The sequence below is a fragment of the Ambystoma mexicanum genome, chromosome 1p (assembly GCF_040938575.1).
Source record: "Ambystoma mexicanum isolate Mex_15411 chromosome 1p, UKY_AmexF1_1, whole genome shotgun sequence".
Classification (NCBI taxonomy): Eukaryota; Metazoa; Chordata; class Amphibia; order Caudata; family Ambystomatidae; genus Ambystoma; species Ambystoma mexicanum.
In genome coordinates, this window is record NC_090921.1 from 173,237,516 (window position 1) to 173,262,914 (window position 25,399).

The 25,399-nt window shown below is 47.3% G+C and overlaps 1 protein-coding gene across 2 annotated transcripts in view; it reads left to right on the forward strand.

Annotated features, from left to right (window-relative positions):
- Positions 1-965: 965 nt before the first annotated feature.
- The window catches only part of PLOD3 (procollagen-lysine,2-oxoglutarate 5-dioxygenase 3), a 796,608-nt gene continuing 772,174 nt past the window's right edge, over positions 966-25,399 (forward strand). For both annotated transcript variants that reach the window (XM_069646170.1, XM_069646173.1), the window contains exon 1: positions 966-1,166. In XM_069646170.1, coding sequence (XP_069502271.1) covers positions 1,034-1,166 — 133 coding nt within the window. In that variant the 5' untranslated portion in view covers positions 966-1,033. The remainder of the gene's footprint in view (positions 1,167-25,399) is intronic.

A 25,399-nucleotide genomic window follows, 5' to 3' on the forward strand; every position in this document is an offset into this window, starting at 1 on the left:
AAAAAAAGATCGAAAACTCACTGGAATAGTTTCAAGTCTTAAGTGCTCCTGAAGTAATTACAATAACCAAAACATACCATAAACTTGGCCGAAATGAGAATTTTGATAAACCATTATTCTGTGGGTTTGGTCATTCTGGACTGTTATTTGATCCGTTTTTGTTGTCCTTTTAATATGTAATGCTGTGAAATTGTGCGTCTTTTCTGTTGGAAAAATCATTCTGAACATCAATGCACAGCGCACAGTACTTCTCGAAAGACAGGAACAGAACTGGCTGCTTTTCACGCTGCAGGCAGCTATACGATTCCGAAAGGGAATATTTTCGTGACGGCCTCACGCCCCCTCACCGAAAGCAACGCGCTCGGCCACTCACTGTAGACGTGGCAGTTGCCCTCCTGAAAATTCCAGAATGCCCCAGAGCCTCGGGACGCCGACGCGCACTCTTCCGCCTCGGAAAAACTTCTCTAATCCCGAACTTTCGACAGAGGAACCGGATTGGTTTACGAGAACTCCGTTGACCACACGACTGTGGGTGGGGATTAACTACGCCCTCTCTGTGGTGAATGGGGGTCGGTATATGGAGGCGTGAAACAAGAATATACTTTACCGTTACATCTTGTTATAATAAGGTGCCACGAGACGCTTCTATTGGGTGATACGTCTGTCTTTCTACGTTAGCATGGGTGTATTATACCGGCGTTGACCAACCTTTCGACCCGTGGTGAAGTTTAAGGGGCTTTATCGTGTCGGTGAAAAGGCCGATCAGTGCCGCCTATTCTGGGCGTGTCATCCTGCCCCATCCAGCTCCTTTGTATGAGTGACAGCGCGACAGAGACGTGACCCTCGAAGAATGGGCGTGTCATCCGTTTCCGCCAGGCTGGGTTTGCATTAGTCCCGCCTTTGACCCGCCCTGGTTGGTGAAGGTGTTGAGATGGCTTGCGACGATTGGCTGTGGGGCGTGTCTCTCCCTGTCAGTGGGTTGACACTGCTGCGGGCTTGTCTCTGGTCCAGAGTCGCCGCTGTTTATTCCTTCATGTGTCCGCTTTCGGGCTTCCTCACGTCGGTGATTATGGCGTGTTCCGCTCCCGCTGTGCACTCGCTGCTCCTACTGTTGCTTCTAGGGACAGTACGGGGTGGTGGCTCGGAACCAGAGGCTTTACATCCGGGTAAGAAGGGGTCACATTTCTGACAAATGGGACCTGATGGTCCAGTGGCTTCTCCAGGGGGGCACATCAATAGGAGTCCGTGGGAATCTAAAGTGGGTGGTGGTACGGTGCTAAAAGAGGGAACTGATGGAGGGGCCTTTACGGTATACGTCCGGGGCTACTGGAACGACTTACACGTCTTGATACTGATTTTACAGACTCCATGTAAAGTGGGAGAACGGGATCAGTGACCGGCCAGCGGGAGTAACCGACTGAGGGGGCACTTAAAGGCCGACCTCTCGTAGGGAGGACATTGAGAAAAAGGGTAATCTGTAGCCCTAATATTGAAAAGGGGCACCGTCTGAATAGGAAGCCCTGATTGTGTATGTGCGTTTCTTGAACGGAATATTTAAGAGTGAAGACCAGTTTAACGGGACACTATCGTATGGCTGAGCCAAAGGAGCACTAATCAATGGCAAACCTACTGAAGTTGGATGAGGGTGTCAACACCATCCGTTTGCATCCTCCAAACGGGAAGGGAGTCTGTGGTTCCAGCCGACCCTGCCTGGTTGTCCAAAACAACTTGAGCAATAAAGACTCTACAACTCTTCTGGGATTTCAAATAGACTACAAACCTCGTATATTAAAACAGGCCGGAAAACCCTACAAAAGTTAGGCTCGCTTACCAGCATGTCTTGCTATATGTAGCCCATATCTGTGGTATAACACAGGTCTTGTATTGTTTTGGCGTTACCCGACCCTTTATCTTTTGGCACACTCCCAGCCCACAAACTGAACCACCAGAGAGAGTTGGCCAACTCTTCAAGTCGCCATTACCCTTCAGTTCGATCTAAGTGCTGGTGCTGCCCCTGTGCTTTTCTGGTTGTGACAAATCAAGAGCCACCGCTGAAGGCACGATAAGATGTGGGAGGAGAACCAACGTGCCCACTTCCTAACCGAAGAGACCAGGTGGTGTGTGTGGGTCCAAATTTGTCATACAGCGTCGTACAGGTGCCCCCCTGCGCAGTGTATGGAACGGACAGGGCGTCTGCCCGGCTGGCCCACTATCTTTACAATGATCACACAGCTAGATGGCCATACCTGGGGAGGAAAAGGTGGGCTAACAAAGGGCACACTTTTGTCTGACTAACGTCAGACATAACCGTTCAATAATTCTCCACCGTACAGAAGCAGTGTTAATAAAAATGCCATTTAATGTAATTAACACTACTTCTGTACTGTGGTGAATTATTGAATGGTTACGACTGACATTAGTCAGACAAAAGTGTGTCCTGTGTTAGCCCACCTTTTCCTAAGGTGGACCATTCTGTTTTGCATATTTTATATAGGTCTTGTGGCCGAGACCCACACAGGAGCACCTAAGTTTTAATACTAAAAACTAAAATAATCTAAAATTAAATTTATGAACAAATTACCCTGGGTGCACCCCTACACCACAGTTCCATCATACCTGGGGAGGAGCCTGAAAATCTAGAGGCCCTCTGCAATTAGGCAACCAGCACCAAGGGACGGTTGAGTAACTTGAGCCTTCTGACTAGCTTACTTGTGGGGTTGGGCCTGCATAAGAGACATATGTCTTTCACGCACAAAATATACCCTGCCATGCTCCGTACAATCTACATATCCAGACCCTACCACCCTTTCCCCATAGACACTCGCCCATCTAGCGCCCATAGATTTCCTGGGTCTCAAAACCTTTCTTGGACCACTGTCCTGGTGAGAGGGTACCTGGAGAGATTGAGGCAGATCCACATGTTAAGAGAGAAGCAGAAGATTAGTGTAATGTTTTTATTTGTTGGTTTTACACTGTTCAAGTTTCCACGTGTGCTATACTATTCTACAGAACACTTTTCCTTGTGATGGGGGCATTTACTGAGTTGTCTGGATTATTTTACTGGATGGTATGGTTTGACGCTATGTAGAAATCGCCTGGTCCATATGCAGTTAAGAATAGGTAAACTTTCAGTTCTTTCTGGTGCCTCATAGGTTTTTTTGCCACTGGCCTTGGTGGGTAAGGGGAAAAGAAAAACATGGTACGTTATAAACATGGGAAGCAGGTTGGGGTGTCTCAAATAGAAGTTCTAAACATGTACATAGGATTTCACCTAAATCAGAAGAGGGTGCATACAACGCTACATGTATGAAATATAGCACGGATAAAGCGAGCTAATAAGGATTGAGCCTGTATTTTTCCGGAGAATGACATACTGCCAGACGAAGAATCCAGAAGGGGGGCATACAGAAACCAAGATGGGGAAGAGCAGCAGCAAATGCCAAAGTCCAGGGCCTGAATAAAAAGCCAGAAGGTGGATATGAGCCAAGATCGTTTTGAACAGGCCACCCGACAACGGGAAACCAATCATCGGTCAAGAAATTGGCCATGCTGTGTACAAAGGTGCTGTGGCAGCCTCGCAGTACAAATCGCGCCTGTCACTTTCTGATGGATACACACACTCCTGGATGTACTCTTCAGTATTTTATTTGTTGTTTTTACATAGTGCTGCAACCATCCTTGGACACTTAATGACTTACCGTTGAGCCAGCGCTTATGACCTGAGGACGGAAATAAATATGGCTGGGCGCTATGTGGCACTTTAGTTCATATAAAATGCCAAGTAGGCGGGTTTAGCATGTGTTCTAGTACTTCAAGTCGCTTCACCATGGAAGAGCAATGCGAGGGAGATCTAGGAGGAGGGTATGGAAAGAGGAACCATCACTGAATGCTGAGCCCCAACACCCATGAGCTTCACTGATCCTTCCATATTCTCTTTCGAGGAAGGAGGTAACGCCTACGGCAGGAAGTTTATATCCTGCTTTTTCCGTTCCGTATTCCAGGCCATGTCCCTTATGTGCCTTGGGGCAGGTGCCCCATCCTTTCTCCCTGCGCCCCGCGCCCCCAGTCAACGTCATGACAGCTGAACTCACACAGACCTCCGTGAAGCCAGCACGCAGTCATCGCACTCTTGGTGTCCTGTCGAGTTCTCAAATACTCCAGATGCCATCAAATGCGCCAAGACTAATATGTACGTCTTAATTAGGAATGCTCCTTATTTTTGTTAGTGACATTTTCAGTCCTTGACATTTGTCGTCCTCTTTTTGCAGCTTGTGTGTTGGTTGTTGTTTAGATAGCAGTGCACCGTGATCCTGGAGGGCACTGTTTGTTTTAAAGGCCGCAGAGGAGACCCTCCAGCTGTTTGGAGGGGCGCAACCACACCATTTGCCTTTAAAAATAATAGTTACCCTCCGCTGCTGCAAAACTGTCTTTTCTCGAAGGGCATGGTATAGATCACTTTAGAATTGTAGACTGGCCTCATCAAGAACATGGAAACCTCTGATGGCGTATACAGACATCTGCCCTCTTTCACTCTTTTGTTCATGTTTGCCTGCAGAGTGGGCACACTGTGCCTTTGTCCTGAAAAGTTAAACTAATATTTGTTTCTGTATGTTAACAGTGCGCGGACTGATTAATGTTTATGTTCTGCATTGTGTAATCAGGGATCTCCATAAAGAGCTAAGCAGGAGCTGAAAGGCATAGCAGCGGTCTGTGTTAAGCCAACCCGGTTCTTTTGAACTTTAAGAAATGGCCAAGTGGGCCCCATTCATATCGATCCCTGGTAACTGCTGGAGAGCTCCAAAGCTGCCATTAAGTAGCACGTTGTAACTTCATAAACGAGTAAAATACAAATGATAATGATCTATCAAGGATATGGGAATACAACATTCCAAAATGTTTGAGCGCAGTGGAAACGTGTATGCAATGTGGTAGGCTCCCTTAGGCAGCGGCCCTTGAGCGCAGCGCCACTGTTCTTGGAGAGAGTGAGGACTCAGGAGGAGTGTGCCCTAAGTGTGTTTTTTTACTACTAATTGTAAACGAGGGACAAGAGTATACTATTCTTCTGGTTATATTTATAAATGGGAAGAAAAGTCGCTTTCTTTTTTGCAATAAAACTGGCAGTTTGTGTAACAGCTTTTTAAAGCTTTCCTGACGCTTGCACCTATTAAAAAAAACATACACGTTTCAGCTGCTGGAATAAAGTTTTGCACCTAGAGCAGCTTTGCTTCTCGGTCCATTTAGTGTTAATCCATATTAGCTGTGCAGCATTCTCTTCCTTGTTTGCGTTCATCAATAACTGCGTGACAGGAGTAATAGTTGGTACATTTTCTGTGTATTATTACCTTTAAAAAAATAATATTCTGTTTTTCCAGTGACTTTCGGGTGGCCTGATATTTCGTGGGCAGTGGATTTTGTATTTTACTTAGATATGAACATTTTCGTCAATACTTACATGTTATGACACTTCTTTTTTCTGTGTTGTGTGGTCTGGTTTGCTTTTCTGGATGAGCAGGTGTCCGTCTGCTTGTGCGCACTGAGGTCTATGTACAGCTTGTGAGATTGCTGTTTTGTCAAGGGCAAGTGGATCCTTTTGTTGGGCCAGTGTGGTCTCTGGGCAAATTGAATGGATTTCCTCTTGAAGGACACAAGCATTTGCTTCTCAACTTGGTCATCGAATAGCATAACTATAAGACATCCATCGTGGTTGATCGCCACAGCGAGTTAATTCCAGCTTGTCGAATGGCTCAGCTGAGTAGATGCCAGTTGGTCCGTTGGCTTACGAGAAGGTGCCAGCTTTGTTGCTATCGGGTTATGCAGATGACAACTAAAGTGACATGTTTGCTAGTGTTAGTGCAGGCCAGCTGATGAGAGGGCTATCATATAGTTTACTTGGCCTGTGATTGGGTGGTGGCTTGCCGGACTTATAGAGATGAATGGATAGCTATGTTGTTGATGGACCAAGGTAATGCAGTTAGTGGATGGCACCTTGACTCAAGGCATGCATGATGGTCAATGGATGCTGGTTTCATTGTTGGAAGAGAGCAATTGAATGTCAGATTGTTTATTAGGCAAACATTGGTGGCTTGCTGAGACTTGGTTGATGGCTCATAAGCGAGGATGCTGAGAGCTTGATAGGATACATCTGGCGCTTTGATCCTAACATGCACTTACACCATTCCCAAGAGGTGTAGCATTGGAGGCACACACAAGTTCCCTACCCACCCTCCTCATTGATAGATGGGACACAACATGGGAAACTACTGATTTAGCAGCCCACACAACCTGAACCAAAGCGGCCCGCTGAAAGGGTTTAATAACTGGCATTTCTGAAACATGTTGGGTATATCCTCTGTGCATGTCCACCTCCTACTCCTTCAGTCAGTTGCAAGTTGGTGGTAGATCACTTTCTTCGGCCGGGGCCTCCCTCTGGAACAGCCTCCCTGCCCCCCTGAAACTTGAGGAGAACAATCTCTGGTTCCGGAAGCACCTCCAAAATCTTTCTCTTTGCTTCTGCTTTCTCTCCATCTCTCCCCTGCTGATTTTCCTGGCTTATACTGAAACTGCACTGGTTTACCTGGCTACCCTCTGACCTCGGGCCCAGGTCCCCCCCCTCTGCCAGTCGCGCACACCAGCACTGCCCTCCCGGAAACCCCTACACTTGGGGACTGTTCTCTGTATTCCCTACAGTGCTACTATGAGCTGTTGACACCTGATGCCTGCACTTACCCTTCTCCCTTGCACTTGCCAGCTGCGGGCCGTACTTTATTTTGTTATTTGTTCTATTATCCCATGTATTGCCCTGTCCCCTTACCCTTCGGCACTTTCCCCTTCCCATGCACCTGCACGATCTGAATGACACCTGGCCGAGTAGGATCGTTGGCTGTCTTCCCTCTGTTTCCCCCTCCCTTGCCTCATTGCGCCTTGAAACACTTGTGTATAGGCACGTTATAAACACCACATCGTATCAATGGCTCGTACAGATTGAAACAGGAGTCCAAAATAGACTAAGCACGACATTGTGCAATTATATGACTGCATAATTGTCAATGCAATGTATTAATATGTATAGTGCAGTTCGTGAATAATGAAGTCACCTATCTTATACATGTAAATGTGCTGACTAACCATTGGGCACTCCAGACTAGTGTTTTTGTTTTTCAACTTGTACCTGGGTGAATGAATGCCAACATAGCTGAATAGGGCAATCGGATGGCAGCTTTGTTGGTGAGCATTGGCAGGTGTTGTTTTGGCAAACGTCTGTTTGGGCAGTGCAGTGCATTCGTTATTTTAAAGTTCGAGGAGTTGGTACATTCTTCCTAAAGCCATCGGCCATTGCATAACATGTGGGCCATGTGTACTGTCTGCTGACTGCCCAAGTGTTCTTTAGGAACTCCTGCTGGTAATGCATGTTAGAATAAACCACACACACACTGTATGTGCTTTGCTAACTTCCGTGCTGTATGCATTTTCATATTGTGCCCCTCGGGTCTGTTGAGAGAACAGTTTGGATGAAGTAGCAGGTCTAGCTTAATCTTCACCTGCAGGGCCGTATTCTGTAGCCAGGTGGGCCTGCCCTCGAGGCGGGATGTGCACGCATCACGTGTGCCCCCATACACCAGTGAAACTGTCTGAGGGTGGGCGCCGCTCGCATTCTATGAACAGCCCCATTACCTCCTACCGAAACAGTGCAAAACTGTTAACATCTTGAAATGCAGGTCCCGTTTTTTTTGTCTTTTTGCTGTAGTGGTTGCGTGTACTTTTTTAAAGCGCTTCTCCCTAACATATTTCGCTTTCGTAAAATGGTTAATATTTCTCAATTTTCATAGAAAGGACCGCTGGGTAATAACATCCATTTAAACGCCCACATACAATACATTTAGTATTTCGTGCTGTATAAAAATATTAAACTCTTCAGCAAAGCGGAATAAGTTAGGCTACACGATCATAAGGTACACCACCCTTCACCAGAGCAGAGAGGAAAACATGTGGCATGAATTGGTGTTCAGATCCGTGTTTTGACTGCTCATAGAAAGAGCTTCTATTATAGTCTATTGGCTAATAGTGAAAGGGCCAACATACACTTTTTTTTTTACCCCTTTAACGTAATCCCAGACCCCCACCCACATTCCAAACATTCCATCTGCCTCAAAAACCTTTCCTAACACGTGAAACACCTTCATGAGCCACTCTACGCCTGTAATCATTCCCTAAACGCCCCATTCTCATATGCGTGTTTTTAGAATGAAGACATAGTGTAGTTCTGTAAGGTATAAACAATGGGTACTGCTTTAAATCGATTAGCTAACGTGAACGCCACAGCAGCAGGTGTATGGCCCCCGAGTTAACTTATTGCTATTCAAGCATGACACCTTCACACTACCAGCTATCTGCAGTGTGCACATGAACTTACTGAGCATCGCCCCAGTGCCCACGGAATTAGAAGGCTGCGACAATGTACATACACTTCGTGTCTGTTTACTGGGTCTGGCCGTTGTCATTCAGAACACCATCGATGTGCCTAAAATGTATCAAGCAAATGAAACCAGTCTGTCTGCTCGACAAAGTGAACGTTTCCTGTGTGTGAGCATGCGAGCCAAGCATCTGTGACTCTGCAGGGGGAGGTTGGCTTCAGAACTCAGAAGTTGAGTCCCATGTTAACCAGTGTAACTCAGAGATTTCCTTCTGAGGTCCAGCGGCAGGATTATGAAGCCGAGCCTCTGTGGTTTCCGTCGGAAGTTGTGTGTAAACTGACTTACAATTAGAAGCGCGTGGGGCCATTTGTGAACGCCCAGAAATAACCTAATGAATGCCATCTCGTCGCTTTAGCAGTTCTCTCCTGTTGGGCTTTTTCTCATTTGGTGTCTTTATGCCCTGGTTGCTACCGTGGGTCGAGAAACTGGTGCACTTTGTGGTTCTGGTACCCCCTCACCCCCCCCCCCCCCCCGCACTCCCACACACAGCATGTATCTATAACAACATGGGGCACTGCACGGAAGCCTACAAAACTAGCAAAACAAGTTGGATAGAAAAGCAGGCACGTGACCCCTTTTAAGTTTTGGTGCTCTGGTACCAAACATTTTGGAATTTGTCTTGCTAGGTAAAACTACGATGTAGAGGTTTTACATCAAAGAGCAATGAGGAGGTGTGCCCTGCCACTCTGCCCACCACCAGGTTTTTCCGCCTTCCAGGGGGCAGCTTAAAGGCACATAACCAGGCCATGACATCGGCTGCTCCTATTTCACCAGTCCTCATCGCTGGGTTCCTCAGCAAAGTACAGACAAAGACAAGGACCTCACCTGTTTGTTTGTACTTGATAGGGCAAAGGACCAGACCCGCTTTCCTTCATTTTACCTACAAAGTAGTCCCTACTCAAAAACTCGCCAAAAGACCCTATAGGTCTTCTCCCTCTACAGCCCATCCTCGATAAGCACCTTGAGCAGCCCCAGTAACCTACCCTTGCGAACCTCATCAATATCGACCATGCATCCACAACCCTGTGCCCCATCATGCATATCAATGCTTGAGGAACAGTTGCTCACACTGCAGAGGCCAGCCTCATCTGGTACAGCAACCTTGATTTGCCTCTTTATTACCGAAATATGGTTTACCCCATGTCCCCCTCCATGTCTTTGACACCCCCCACTGCATTCAACATGCTCACCGGGCAGGAGGCAAAGTGGCAATTCTCCACATGAGACATTGGCCATGCTCCATCATCCCCTCCCCAAGAACAAGCTCATTCGAATCGCTTGCCTTCTTTCCTTTATCTCACAAGGAATCCATCGCCTTCCACCTCACTGGAGTGACTTTCATTGATGACCTCTCCAACCTGCTCTACTCTGCCAAACTAGAACACACCAACAATGTCTTTCTCTGAGAATTTATTGTCCCCTAAGTCTCAAGCTGACAACCACACTCCAAGCTCTCTTTTCCCAGTGACCAGATCCATGGACCTTAAGCAAATTGTGCCCCCACACAACAAAGGCAATACTCAAGACCTAGTATTTATACCCGCCCGTCGCCTGTGCAGACCCTATCCTGTTCGACTAATCTGACCATCCCTCTTTTGATCACCCTTTCGACCATGGCCCACAAAGGTCAGGCTAAATGCCCCTCACTCGGCGCTGCTCAATCAAAACCTTCCAGGTGAAGGAGCTATAAGCAAACTTCACAACTTAATTCGCACAGTGAATTCATCTGTCCTCCTAGAATTATTTATCAACTCTGCTTTGATGCTCATAGCCACCTAAAACCCAGCCGTGCTAAGACCAAACCATTCAGCCCTTGGTAAACCTCCAGAACTTGTCTCCAACAAATGCTCAATCATAGCCCTAGAGAAACAGTGGCGGTAACATTGTCACTCTGGAGAGCACACCAGCCTCAACTCTTTCTGTACCAACTGTAGGATTCTGATGAGGCCAAAGCTGCTTACTACTCTACCAACATTGCGGTAACATGTAACTGGTGAAAATCAAGTAGTAAAGAACTGTACCAAACCCTCACCCGACCCCACGTTAGCCCGTCTCCCCCACCCCTCGAGTACACACTTTGCCCATCTGGACTGAATTCTCACCTCTTCCTTCACCAAACCTGCTAGAAAGGCTCCCACAACCCTACCTCGTACTATGTGATCCCAGTCTCCATCATTAAACAATGGATGGTCCTGGTGCTCGACGCACTTCTCGGCATCATTAATGCCCCCTCACTGAAGGATCTTTCCAACATCCGTAAGACGATCTCTTTTGAAAAAAAATACTGTAGACCCAGATGGCCCTGGTCAACTATGGGCCCTTTTATGAATTTCCTGTTTTATTAGCAAAATCTTGGGGAAAAGTCATCTCTACTCTACTACTTGTCAGAATCGAACAACTACACTGCCCAAATGACTATAACTCAGGGTTGCACATTAAGTGGAGCATCAAGCTGGGGGATTCATGAATACGGGTAACTCGTGCCTCCTCATCCTCCTTGACCTCTCGGGCATGCTTTTGACACAAGCGACCACTGTATCCTTCCACAAATACGTGCACAATCTTCAGTTTTATGTGAGAGTTAGGAGCCACAGGACATCTGCCATCTGTGATTACTAGCTATCATCCAGTCCAGGATGTGAACTGCCTACCTCAAACTTAACCCCTGTACATGTCTGATGAAGAAGCCTCCAAACTTCAATGCACGCTCAAGCACCTCTCTAGTCCGTCAAACAACCATGTGCTGACAAATTCTAGCACTCTTATATTACTGTTCTAGAAACGGCACGGAAAATTGCTCAACAACACAGACGGGTTAACTTCCTTCTTTATCATCAACATTAGTTTGATCAAATCTATGGTCTTCACTCCAGGCAGGAGCACAATATCACCATTACGGTGGTGATGGGGCCATTATAAAAGCTTTTCAGCCCGACTTCTTTTTTCACTAATACTCTTTCAGCTATGCCGGTCTCCTCCCCACTCACTCTGTGTGGGGACCGGAAGGAGGACAATGTGGGTAAAGGAGTTTTTTTAATGAAACCAAAGCTCAGCTTTTCCAGTGCTTGTTCCACCTGGAGATCAGATTAGACTGCCCGGATTATGCTGGTCCTCAAATGTTTTTTTTTTGGGGGGCCAAATTACTTAAATAGCAGAATATAATCGCAATGGAAGTTGCAAGGGCACATGTAGAAATTCTCATAAGCGCCATAATAAATAAGTCATTATGGAATTCAGTCCATGAAAAGGGCTTTCATGCTCCAACGTATACATGCAAATGATGAATGCTGGTTTGCATGATCTCTTCACGCACTGGCGGGACCGAAAAATTGGGTGGGATCGTGGGTGTGGTTAGTGATAAGGAACAGAACATGTAAGATCACTTTTCCTTTGCGTTCATGCGCAAAGAACAGAAGTACCCTGTGAACAGCATGCAGATTGGTTTCTACGTGTTCTGTTTTGCAAGCATGGATGCTGCAGGCAGTTTTGTACGCCCATGGTGCTAGGATATGATGGGCCTTGTTTCGTTATGTACGTTTGTTGTAGTGATGTAGCATTCTAATTGACTTGGTACGTTTGTATAACACGCTACCACAGTGACTGGTTTCTAGGCGGTGGGCATTGAACGGCTACTGGACTAGAAGAGTTTTAAGATGGCTTCTAAAGGTTGAGAGAGAACTAAAATTTGGAGCTCAGCTCAGAGAGCATTCCAGGAGTTGTTTTGATTTATTGTTTGCTTCTTAGGCGCTTATACATGAAATGCATTCGGCCTGATTCAAGGAGCATATTCCTATGGGATTGCGCCATTATAAAATGCTTCCATGAATCAGGCCATTTATGTTTCAAAGCGCCCACAGGGAGGGAACAATGGATAGCAGTACAGTTAAATACAAAAAGAAAATACAGGCAGGGAAGGGACGGCCGAACCTACTATGTCTTGTGAGTATTCAGAACGTGCAAGTGCAGGAAGGAAGAGGGCAGTGGCATACGTGCAGTGGTGTCCGTGCTCAAAGAATGAGCTGCAGATAAAGTGTAAAGTATGGTAAGCGCTATGCGGCCAGGAGCCGCGTTGGGTGCAAAGTGTGAATCTCCAGTGTGGATGGTGCGCCTAGGCAAGTGCTGAGGAAGACATGCTGGGCAGATTGGGTGTGAAGGGTCAGGGGCCCAGAGGATGCATAAGGTTCCAAGACACCAATCACAGCAATTGTGGGATTAGCAGAGGAAGGAAGAAGGGAGGAGGGGGGGGAAAGAGGATAGTCTTAAGGTGCTTTCGGAACTTCAGAAGGTCCTGCTCAAGATGCACAGGGAGCAAGCAGCCTCCTGCTCTCTGTTTAGCGAAACGCTTTACACACAGAGTTGGTGCCAGAGGAGCATAGAGGTCTAGAAGGAGCGTATTTGGTAAGAGATTTGCGGATAGTGTGGCACCCGGCTCCAGACAACCTTGTGGATGATGCAGAGGGATTTGCATTTGATCCGTGCAGCAACTGGGAGCCAGTGGAGGCTTTTTTGGGTAGGAGAGATGCGGTCCCTGGGCTTAAAGCCAAGGATAAGTCTTGCTGGTCTATTCTGGATTAGCTGAAGGGGTCGCAGAGTGGAAGAAGGTAGATTGAGGAGTAGGCTGTTGCAATAGTCAAGCCTAGAGAGAACCAGGGCTCTGGAAACATTGAGCTTCTGGGGGAAAGTGAGAAATGGGAGAATTCCTTTTGAGAAGGAAGAGTTGGAAGTGGGACTTCTTGGCAATGTCATACGTGTGAGCGAGGAAGGATAAAGTGGAGTCCAAGATGACTCCAATGGTTCTGGCTTCAGAAGGAGGAGCAAGGGGAGAGCCCAAGTTGGGAGGCCAGAGAGAGGGGAAGTAGGAGGGAGCAGGGGCCAGTTTTTCTGGCATTGAGGCAGAGATCATTGGAAGAGCACCAAGCCCGGATGGCCGACAGGCAGTCGGGGATGAAGGAAGGTGCGAGTGAGTCAGCAGGAAGTCTGAAAAAGAGTTGTCATCTGCATAACACTGGAAGTTGGGGGAGAAGGAGATGAGGCATGCCAGCTGAGCTAGGTAGATATTAAAGAGCCAGGGGGATAATATAGATTCCTGCGGGACACCACAGGTGGAGAAGGAAGTAGGAGAGGAGAAGGTTCCCAGGATCATATGGAAAAAGCAGTCAGTAAGGAAAGAAGTCAGCCATTCAGTTCCCGCTCTGAGATAGCAGCCATATCAGCAAATGATGACGGCTGAAGATGCGGGACTGACACCAGACCTTGACAAGAAATGCCAGACCAATGATTTTGTGTTCTGTTGTTTAAGTAGGCCGGGGATGAGTTGTGTAGACGTTTAAAGGCCCCTCAAGACTGGATCAGAAGTCGTTTCACTCAGTTTGCTTAAGGTGGAGTCTATCAATCAAGTAGGAAGGCAAAACGCAGAAAGGGCGCAGGAATAAATGAGACTGGTATCGAATGCTGCACTCACAATCTAGGCCCAATGTTAAACTGAGAGTAAAGGGATGATTTTAGAGGAAACCTAACGTGGAGTTCGGTTTGGATTAGAACAGCTGTAACCTCAACCTCCGTGAATTACTAAACCAACCCAGTTTATAGAAAGCCTGAAAAGGTCTTTCTTAATAAACAACAACAAACAAACAAATGAGGCAGTCTGAGAATAGTTCCTACCTTGTCTTAATGAAGACAGGTGCACGATGGGGGCTGCGCTGATCCTGATGAAATAAAGGATCCACCTGCAACCCCCTACGCGGTCAGCACTACAAAGACCCCCCCCCACCCCCACCCCCCTGAAGGGAATTCCTGGGAAAGCCTCGAGGGGGGGAAAAAACCCTGAGCTGAGCTGCTGGGGAGCGTGGATAAACGTTCTCCTTCCCTCCGGAATGTTTGGATTCCTGCTTTCCGGTTACCAGTGTTGAAAGCTTGTACTAATTAGCCCAGCTGTAGATGAATTTAAGAACAATATTAGCTAAAGAATGGAACAGAAAAAGGAAAATAAAGATTACAGAAAAGTTCCTCTGCTCTTACCAAAGTACTAAAACCGAATGGTAATTTAATGATGAAGGTAGAGCAAAGAGCCTGTGTTCCTGGAGGCTTCAAATACTATGAGGAAATGAAAGAAGAAGCGTAAATAGTAACAGTTGCCCCAGGAGATATCAGATAGAAATAAGTAAGGGAAGAAAGGGTTTCTCCACCTGCAAGAGATGAAGGCTGCGCGACCTCGTCCGTAGAATAGGGAGTGCACACAAGATGACAAAAAGGATTCTGGGAGTCATAGTTCTCGAAAGAGAGAGTGGCTCTCAAAACCAATGCGGCTTCATAAATGAAAATAAAAATGAACCAACAATATAAACCTATCAAACCCTCCGCCAACTGTCAACACAAGAACAAACTACTAATGTCAAATTATGCCTACCCGAACACTGTGTAACTGGGATTATGAAGGAAGGCAATGAGTTTAAACAGAAGGAGGATCGAAAGAGGTTCCAAAGCTGAGTTCCTAGCGAAATATGGGAGAAAAGGTAAACGGTGATGCAAGTTTGCAAGGATCCAAAGGGAAAATAGAAGCACAAAGAAAGATACAAAAAGATCCTGTAGCGCACTCGCGGAGCGTCTGACAACCTCTAATCGAGTAGTGACGCGACGTGAAATCTGCTCTCCTTTCTATTATCGGATCTTCTTCCGTGGGCGTGGCTTCGTCCCCCTGACGTCCTACTGCTTCCTGTGGTAACGTCGTGACCCTAATCACAATTAGACCGTCAACACTTCTTGCAGCTGATGCCGTCTCAGAAAAGCTAAATCCACGATCAACACACACATCTCGAAATGTAATTAAGAAACCACAACAGCTCAAGAAATATTTATTCCAAGGCGCTGCAGGAGGTAAACTCCACACAGGAATGGATACACCTTTAACGGCAATGGGTAAGCCCCCGCGCCCAGGATTCAGCAAGCATTTATCATTGGCCATATCATTTATGATATGATATGGCATTTATAACGCGCCTATACACAAGTGTTTCAAGGCGCGACGAGGCAGTGGAGGGGGAACAAAGGGAAGACAGACAACGATCCTACTAGGCCAGCTGTCTGTCAGATTGCGCAAGTGCATGGGAAAGGGGAAAGGGAAAAGTGCGTGGGGGAAGGGAGAGGGGGGAAGTGCAGTACAAGGGATAGTAGAATAAATAAGATAAATAAAAACGGCCAGCTGGTGGCAAGTGTAAGGTAAGTGCAGACAAAAGTGCTGGTAGGGGGACTGTAAGGATACAGAAAACAGTCCCCAGATGCAGGGGCTGCTAGGGAGGCAGTTAAGGTGGGCAACTGGCGTGCCTGTGCCCGAGATCGGAAAGGGTGGCCAGGTAACCAGCGCAGTTTCTATCAGGAAAGTCAACAGGAGAGAGGGGGAGAGAAAGCAGAAGCAAAGAGGAAGGTTTTGAGGTGCTTCCAGAACCGGAGATGGTTCTCCTCAAGTTTCAGGGAGGCAGGAAGTCTGTTCCAGAGGGAGGCCCCTGCCGAAGTGAGAGATCCACCACCAACTCATTGCTTGGTGAAGAGACTGACCCGGAGGGAGTTGGAGGCGAATGAGCGAAGAGCTTGAGAAGGAAGATATGTAGGAAGAGAGAGTTGAAGGTATTGCGGCCCCAGGCCCCAGAAGGCCTTGTGGACAATGCAGAGGGTTTTGAACTTAATCCTCGCAGCCACTGGGAGCCAGTGCAGAGATTTCAGTCCTGGAGAGATACGATCCCTGGGCTTGAGGCCAAGGACAAGACTCAGTCCTGTTCTGGATAAGTTGCAGGGGGCGGAGAGTAGAGGCAGGCAGATTTAGATAGAGGCTCTTACAATAGTCCAGCCTAGAGAGAACCAAAGCTCTGGAGACAGTGAGCTTCTGGGGGAAGGAGAGCAAAGGAAGAATACATGTGAGGAGGTGCAGCTGGTAGTGTGACTTCTTAGAGACATCAGAGATGTGAGGAGAGGAGAGTGTGGAGTTGAAGATGTCCCTGAGGTTTTTGGCCTTGCAGGTGGGAGCGGGAAGAAGGCTAAGAGAGGCCAGCCAGAGAGCTGCAGGGAAGGAGGGAGTGGGTGTGCCAATGAGTAGAATCTCAGTCTTAATGGCATTAAGGCAGAGGTCATTGGCGGCACACCACTCCTGGATGGCAGGCTGACAATCGGAGATGAGGGAAGGAGAGGAGGAGGCTGAGGGTAGCCTGAAAATGAGCTGGGTATTATCCGCATAGCACTGAAAATTGGGGCAGAGAGCAGCGATGCGGTGGGAAAGGAGTGCCAGGTATTGGTTGAACAGCCAGGGAGAGAGGTTAGATCCCTGGGGGACACCACAGGTAGAGACAAAGATATCAGAGAGGAATAGCCCAAGTTGGACCTGGGAGGTTTGGTCGGAGAGGAAAGAAGTCAGCCATGTCAGAGCCTGACCAGTGATACCCAGGTTATCACGGAGACGGTTGACATGGATGACAGTGTCAAAGGCAGAAGAGAGATCAAGCAAGATGACAACACACAGGGTGTTAGCGTCAGGGTTGGAGAGCAGGTCTTCACGGATGTTCAGGAGAGCAGTTTCCGTGCTTCTGGCAGCTCTGAAGCCAGACTGATGGTCATGAAGACAACCAACAGATTCAGTGTGGAGATTGAGCTGGGAGATGGCAAGTTTCTCAAGGAGCTTGCCCAGGAAGGGAGGGATGGGAAGACTCCAGTGGCGAAGGAGTGATTGCAGAAATCAGCCAGGGCAGGAGCCAGGGAGTTGATAGTTTTGGAGGAACAGCGGTGAACATGTTTTGACGAAACTTTCATATATCGGACTTGTCTAGAAACATTGTCGGCAGAGAAAAGGGGAAAGGCAGAGAAGGAGAGAGGGGCGGGGGGCTGCAGAAGGGCCAGAGGAAGAGCAGGGAATAGAGGGAGGGAGGCGATAGGAGGATAGTGAGGACAGGATGTCCTGAGTTTTTGAAATTAAGTTTGAAGCCAGTGCCGTGCAGGGCGCCTGGGAAAAGATAGGGGAGGTAGAGACTGCGGCAGGATTGTCCAGTTCCTTGCAGATTTTAAAGATTTCAGCCGAGTTGTTTGATGCCGCAGAGACGCAGGCTTGGATATGGGCTCTTTTCTTGGTTAGGACAGAGAGCCGGTATTGCCTTTGGAGCAGGTGGCAGGCCAGTTTGTCGGAGGATGTACAAGAAGCACGCCATTTCCTCTCGGCCACCCTGCACTTGTGTTTTAGGGTGACGAGGTCCGAGTCGTGCCATGAGTTGCACTTGGCTTTGGGCTTCAGGCGGATTCTCATGACGGGGCAAGGATATCAAGAGCATCAGATATAGCAGAGTGGAGCCTGGAGAGGGCTGTGTCAGGATGAGAGTCAGCCATAGGAGGAAGGGGTGGGAAGGTGGTGGCGAAAGCCTCAACGGACACGCGCTTCATGGGTTGGATGACCGAGAAGGTGGGTGGCAGTGCTAGAGATGGCTTGGCCTAGGGGGTAGGGAGGGTGAGGTGAAGAGGAGAAAGTGATCACTCCAGGAGAGAGGAGTGGAGAGAGGGACAGAGAGGGGAAGTTCTGAGGAGATCAGGACATCCAGAGTGTGCCCTGCAGAGTGAGCTGGGCCAGAGGGGAGAATAGTGAGTGAGAGTCGCACAGGTCGCGAAAGAGTCCAGAGGGAGGACAGGAGGCATCCAGGTGGATGTTGAAGTCTCCAAGAAAGAGGAGTTGAGTGGTTGAGGCCAGGAGTGAGGAGGAGCAGTCGACTCTCCCACTCAGAGCGGAAGGAGGAGATCTGACTAGGTGGCCGGTAGATAGTAGCCACAGTAAGGGAATGGCTAGGGGAGAGAGAGAGTCTGCAGACAAGGCATTCAAAGGAGGAGTAGGCCTGCGTGGGAGTGACAGAGGCAGTAATCCACTTGGGGAAGATCAGAGCTACACCTCCTCCGGAGCGGTTGGGACTAGGCGCGGAGAGGATCTTGTAGCCGTTAAGTAGGAGTGTGTGGCCGTGAACCATGCCTCAGTGAGACCGAGGACATCAAGGTCAAGTTCTTCCAGGAGGCGGCAGATATCAGAGGAGTGTTTGACAGCAGAGCGAGAGTTTAGAGTGGCAATATGGAGAAGGCTGCCATCCTTGAAGGACTTCCGGGGAGGGGTACAGACTAGAGGTGCGCCCTTCGGAGGTGTAGAGGGAGCCCGAGAGGGGGCAGAGAGGGAAGGTGAAGGCAAGGTCGCCAAGGAGGAGGCAGAAGAGGGAGGCGAGGTAGCCACAGAAAGGGGGGAGGGGACAGCAGGAGAAGACAGGAAATTGATGAGGCGCGGGAAGCGTCGATCAAAGAGGTGAAGGTTGGCCTGAGGGCCTTGGACCAAGACTGTCCCATTCAAGTAAACATTAATGATGACCTTAGAGGAATGGAACGAGGCCAGAAGTGCGTTCCACCGGGTGCCACCATTAATGGGAGAAGAGGAGAAAGGAAAGGGCACAGAGACCATATGAAGGGTCCATTGTTCTGGCGTAGGAACGACAAAGAGGATGTTGGTGAGAGATTCCTTGGAGGAGGCACTGGTGTAGGTGTCGGCGATGGGGAGGCCTGGGTTAGAGACCTGGGTGTCCTTTTTAAACTTCTTCCTACCAGATTTAGTGAGGAGAGCAGGATAGTCAATAGAGAAGCAGTTAGAAAAGATAGGAGATACAGAGAGCACCATAGAGTAGGTGGGAGAGGAGAGAGGTGGAAGGGAGAGGGGGAGGTACTAGCGAAGGACACTAGAGTAGGCTAGCAAGACAGTGAGAGGCAAGCAAGTTGCACAATAGGACAAGATGACGACAGTCGGGATTAAAGGAGTTTACAGAATGCACATTTAAGACAGGAGAGGAAAAAAACACCTACATTTGAGATTCCTGAAAAGAGGGAGAAAGGCCTAGGTTTCACAACGCCATTTTAAATGCTGAGACTGTGCATATTACACACCTAAATTTGAGAATCCTGAAAAGAATCCTGAATTTATAATACACAGTGGATGTTTCTATGGTCACATCAAGTAAGAATATAACATTGTGTGTCCCATTCCAGGTAAAATGCTCAGTCAGCAGACAGATTATATTTATATTTTAGTTCCTCTTTAACAGTCATTGTGCCAAGATGGAGTCAATCTCAATGGGGCCTTGTGCTTTTACGACAAGTGCCTAAATGCTCATAGTATACTTCAAGTACTGTTTTTCCATCACACACAATTAGTTGTACAAAACCGATCCATCCTTATGACCCCATTGACATGGGGCTCTGTAGTTGTACACGAGTCTAACCAATAGCCCAGCTGTTTTACTTCTGGGCCCAGGGGCAACTGGTGGCCTAATACTGGAGGGATCGATATTTCCTGCAGTTATTATTCTACTTGGTGTGCTAAAGAGGATCAATTCGGTCTTGGCACCACTAAGCTGAAGCTGATGATCTCTGGTGCAGGATTCACTGATGTTAGGGTAGGAGAACAGTGGGAGCAGTTCATTGTCACTTGCCAACCATTGAAATAAGCTTTGGTGTTGTCAGAATAAGATTGAATAAGCAACGGAGAGGAATTTAGAATGTTGGGATTAGGTATAGATTTAAAAAGAGCTGGCGACAGAGGGGATGTCCTGGGGTACCCCATAAGAGATACTTGTTGTAGTGGAGGAGCACCCCAACTGAACTCTCCAATCTACCAGTGAGAAAAGATTGGAACCAATCAATTCTTTACAGCATGATGGACTGCTCCCAAGGTGTCAAGCAGAGTGCTATAATCCATAGTAATAAACGTGACCGAAAGATCCAAGATAACTAATAGTGCTTTACTGTGTTCCACAGTGAAAAGTATGTCATCCCGAAAATCCACTAGAGCGGGTTCTGTTCTGTGCCCAGATTGTATAGGATCGAGAAGACTAAGTACATCCAGACAAGATTGGGGCTGTTCCACCCCCTCTTTAACAATTATTTTGGTAATGGCCGGTAAGGTGCTGATGGGGTGAAAATTAGCCGGGATAGGAGGGAGTAGTGCTGGTATCTTCAGCAAAAGCATACTAAAAACCAAGAAATCTGGCACCAATCCAGGTAGGAAACCTTTGATTATTCATGAGCGAGATGTATGAAGCCAATAATGCTGGATGTAATACCAACCGGATTGGAATGGGATCTGTATTGAGAATGGTTGGTTTGAGCTGCTTGATCAAAGATTCAAACGTAGCCTAAGAAGTTGTTTTAATAACAAAGCTGGGACTCGAAGCAGAAAAAGCAGGGCAGGGATTTAGTTTATTTAAATGTATATTTTAGATGTTGTATAGGAAAAGATGATTTAAAGATTCACACTGTGCCAAAGAAGGGACGGATGTAGGAAAGCTAGTGGCTGTATTTGAAAGATCCTTAACCTGAGTGATGTTTGGTATGCATTGGGAAAGGTCTTCAATTGCAATGTGTGTGGCATATTGCAAACTGCGACCGAAGTGCGTTTAATTGTGCGGGTTGGTGGGGTGGTGGGCACTGTGTGTTTTCAACCCATTCTGAAATTCCACTCCGGGTTTCTGGTCTGTGCTTTGGAATCTTGGACCTTGCATTCCAGTCTGTGTGTGACCTGGACTCCAGCCAGTGAACTTGAGGTCTGCTTTTCAGGTAAACTGGGTGGCAGAAACGGCTATATACCTTTGCTCGGGCCAATAGCTGCGAGGGTTGCTGAAGGGGCCTGGTGAGATTTTGCCAGGCTTGAACCCCGTTTAGCGGAATGCGTGAGATCTTGATGCTGCACAGATCTTTCCAGCTGTTTCTCTCTGCTGGCATATCATCCGGCTGTTGCCTTCATTTTCATTCCCCCTTCTTTCTAGCATATTTTTTCCTGTCTGTATCCCGGCCCCTGCCCATTCATCTAGTATGCCAGGAATCCGCAGTCTAGGCTGCTTCTCCTGTCTTGGCCCCCATGATCATTAAGACCTCCAATATTATGTCACTGAAAATGAACACTGCATCAGCTACTGCACACTCTTAATCAGGGGTGGACTGGGAACTGAAAGAGGCCCTGGAAATAAATACTGGGGTCCAAAAGAGGCCCTGGAAATAATGTTCAAAGTGGCCCCATATGACACATTTTGAGCAAGCCCCATGCTTTTCCTATGAGAAAATTTGGAAATACTACACAAGAGGCCCAGGGTGCAGAGGCCTACCGGGAAATCTCCGGAGTTCCCTATAGGCCAGTCCGCCCCTGCTCTTAATCGGAATCCTGCCAGTGCTGGAAATGGACAACAAAGACCCTTTCAATAATTGCACATTGTAGCAGGATTTAACAATAGCTCTATATCTATGAGCTTATTGACACAAGCTCTAGATTTGGCATTGCTCTACATTTTTTAACACAGTTTGAATACACATATAGCAGTTACAAAAATACTTCAGAAGTGTTTGATCATCGGTAGCTATGAGAATATTAGACTAGGGAAGTGTTTGAGCTACATTACAGTCGGAGACACTCCTAAGACTTTGTGCTTGCATGTCTACCCAAACCCGCCTACCCTGCACCAGCCTAGCCAGAAACAAGCGACTAGGCGCCTGCCCCACCACCAACAGGCCCCCACTCTGGGCCCACCATTCACACCAAATCTCCACACATCCACCAGGACACCGCGTCAGCTCACTCCTATCCTCTCCCTGTTACCCCCAACCAGGGGCACCGACTAAATGTTTCCACAGGGGGTGCCGATGCCCGTAAAAATAAAAAGTCCCATTTAGAGTGTAGGAGCTTTTACGAAGCTGGCCTTTCCCGGGTGTTCCCGAGCCCGGGAGCAGCCGTGTACTCTGTGCCCCCGCCCCCAACCTCTCACCTGCGCCCTCATTAAACCATGCTCCCTTTGCGCGTACGTGCTAGATGTTCATGACCTCCTACTAGGAAAGCACTGGACATGCCACCACTGAAGCATGACTGAACCACATCTCAGAAAAAGACCACCCTCCACAACTGTTTCACGGACAAACGAATTACTTTTACGCGAACTCAAACGCGCAGAAGAACACTTCTGGAGAAAATCTCTCCTCTACCAACAAGGAATCCCTCCTCTCCGCAGCCAAGGCCTACAAAACTGCCATTATTGCCATCACACCTAATATAATCCCAGAATTAAGCAAGCCATCTCGAACACCAGAGAGCTCTTCAAAATCCTTAAAAAAACTTGAATCTCCAGCACCTCCCATTGTCAGCTTCTCACAGGACAAAGCCCGGGGTGCATCTGTCCCAAATGCTCTGACCAACAAAACTATCATGTGCAAAAACAAAACCATCTTCAAGTAGTTCCTTCTCAGTGTGAAAGATGCATTTCCTGCACCAGCTAAACTACCCCCCTTCCACTTCTGCCCAGTCATACCCACACAAATCTAAACTATCATCCAGCACCTCAAACCATCAAACTGCAAAGGCAATGTCTACCTCCTGCTCACATCATAAAAATGTGCTCCAGCCCTCTTCCCCCAATCCTCTCCTCCCCTCCCCCCACACCCATCATTGCCAAACAAGTCTAACTTTACGCATTCTTAGCAATGGCACCTTTAGTCTACTGCAGTGCGGTGTACTTTTCTCAATCCAAAAGAGTTTGCAGAGGCTCCAAACTCAATTGGCTAGATTAACTCCTACACTGAACAATCAATGGTAATGCCAATAGTTTGGGCTTTTGTGTAGGCATGGCAAAGGCACTTGCCAGGTACAGCCGTAGTGGTATTAACTGGCCATTGATGGTAGAAGTTGCAAATTGGTGCGTGACCTGGGAATCTAATAACCGTGTCTGGCAACTTCCTAATACTTATGCAAAAGCCAGAACTGTTGGCTATGTCATTGCTTGTTTTTAACAGGACTTCAGTAAAGGGCATGCATGATGCTTATAAATCATGTGTCTTACATCCAAAAGCGTTTTTAGAGTTCCAATGAAGTCATTAACTGTCAGAAGACTACCTCTGAGTGCATAGTTTGATGGCAGGGATTGATTAAAAAGCGAGCTGAAATAAGGAGGTGTTGTGGGAAGAGAGGTGGGGGAACTGGGTGGGAATGGCCACAGGGATTTGCATGGCGATGGGCAGTCAATCAATGAGTGTGCAAAGAACCAAACCACAGCATCAAGTTTTGTGTCCCTCCTCATATGGCATTTTCCCCTATCGTACTCTAATGCAAAAGTTTCGATGTATAATTGGCACTGCCACCTAGTAGCCCCCCAACCCCCATCCAAAAATGGGATTACGTCAGATTATCATGTTTTCATTAGCTGTCTGTGTTGTGTGGAATAATTGTAACCATTCAGCCAGAAATATCTGTATATTCAAATAGACCACCTATTTCTAAAGCATCTGAACCCCCAGGCATACATGGTCCAAAAAATGAGGATGTTCCATAACCGACTGCTGCAGAAATTGGGCCAAAATCGGGCAAAAACAAAGCCACCATCTAACACCGTGTCGGCAGTATCAGCTGTACCCAGCTCCTGCAGACTAATTTCTGGATTTAGAAAAGCTTATATAATGTTGCGTTTTAATTGCAGGCTTCTCATCAGGATGGATAAAATACAGCTGTAATCATACTGTACTCCACATGCTAGTATAATATATTGTCAAGTTGGGTTATTCTGCGATTTGTGCCGTATTTTAAGTCGTCTCTGTAAAACATGGATATGGGTCCCCCAAAACATTCTGTTTTAATTTTTTTCATTTCCATTAGTGAATCCGACCAGACCGAACAGTCCAATTATCTTTCCATCTGAAAGTTGAAGACCGATCTTTTCAAAGAATCATTTGGTTAAATGATTTGGTATTGCAGTGAATGAGTAAAGCCAAATAACTAGACTATAACACAATTTAATTGAATTTGATTAAACGGCTCTTTTTTCCGCCTGGTTTACTTGCCCCACTCCCTATTAAGTTTAACTCGGTAATCATACAATACGTCCATGTGTATTTAACCGTTCCCTTCCACTCTCCTTACATTTCCTTGCCTCTTTTATATAGATCTTTCTCATATGCTATATATTTTATTATTATGGTATTTACTGAGTGCCGACCTAGCTTCGAGAAGCAACAGAGAGCTTTACAGAGGTATACAACAATACAGATATATAGCGGCACGTTTTACAGAGGTATACAACATTACAGATGCATAACTGGGTGCTTTTCCAAGGTAACAACAGGACCGATATACAGCGGGGTATGATACAGAGGGGGTACAGCTGTACCAGGTGGTGGGGAGCAGAGGGGCGGGCAGAGTCTAGCAAGACAGATGGGGCAGGGGGCGACGTGATGGCCTAGGTGTTGAGGAGGAGTGATTTCTTGAAGAGGTGGGTCTTGAGTTCTTTTTTTAATTGTAGGGACGTGGGGGCGAGTCCGATGCTTACTGGGAGGAGGTTCCATAGTCTTGGGGTGTAGTCAGAGAAGGCGTGTTTTCTGGTTCTGTACTTCTTGCAGCAGCGGATTTCAAGTCTGCATGTGTCCTGGCTCCTGGTGGTGTGCTGTCTGCTGGAGATGCTGAATTTCTCTGTGACATAGCTGCGTGACTTGAGGACGACTTCCCTATAGATGATGTAGCAAGACTTGAAGGTGATTTGTGCGTGCAGTGAGGGCTAGTGATGGTTGATGAGGGCCGGGGTGATGTGGTTGTATCTGCGTAGACCCTTGATGGATGCTTCTCAGGTGCCCATGGGAGGACGACAGGAAGCCTTCGAGGAGTGCATTGCCCCAATCCAGGTGGGATAGGACCAGTGCTTGAATGGTGGATCTAAAACTGTCCGGATGGTGGAAGTGGTCGACTTTACACAGGAAGGAGAGCTGATTCCAAGCTGTCTGAGTTTTCTTAGCTATGTGTGTCTTGAAGGAGAGGGGTTTGTTGATGTGCAATCTGAGGCACTTGGCGCAGGAGGTGAGCTTGTGTGAGAAGCCCTCAGAGTTCATGGTTGATAACCAGGTCTGTATGTCTG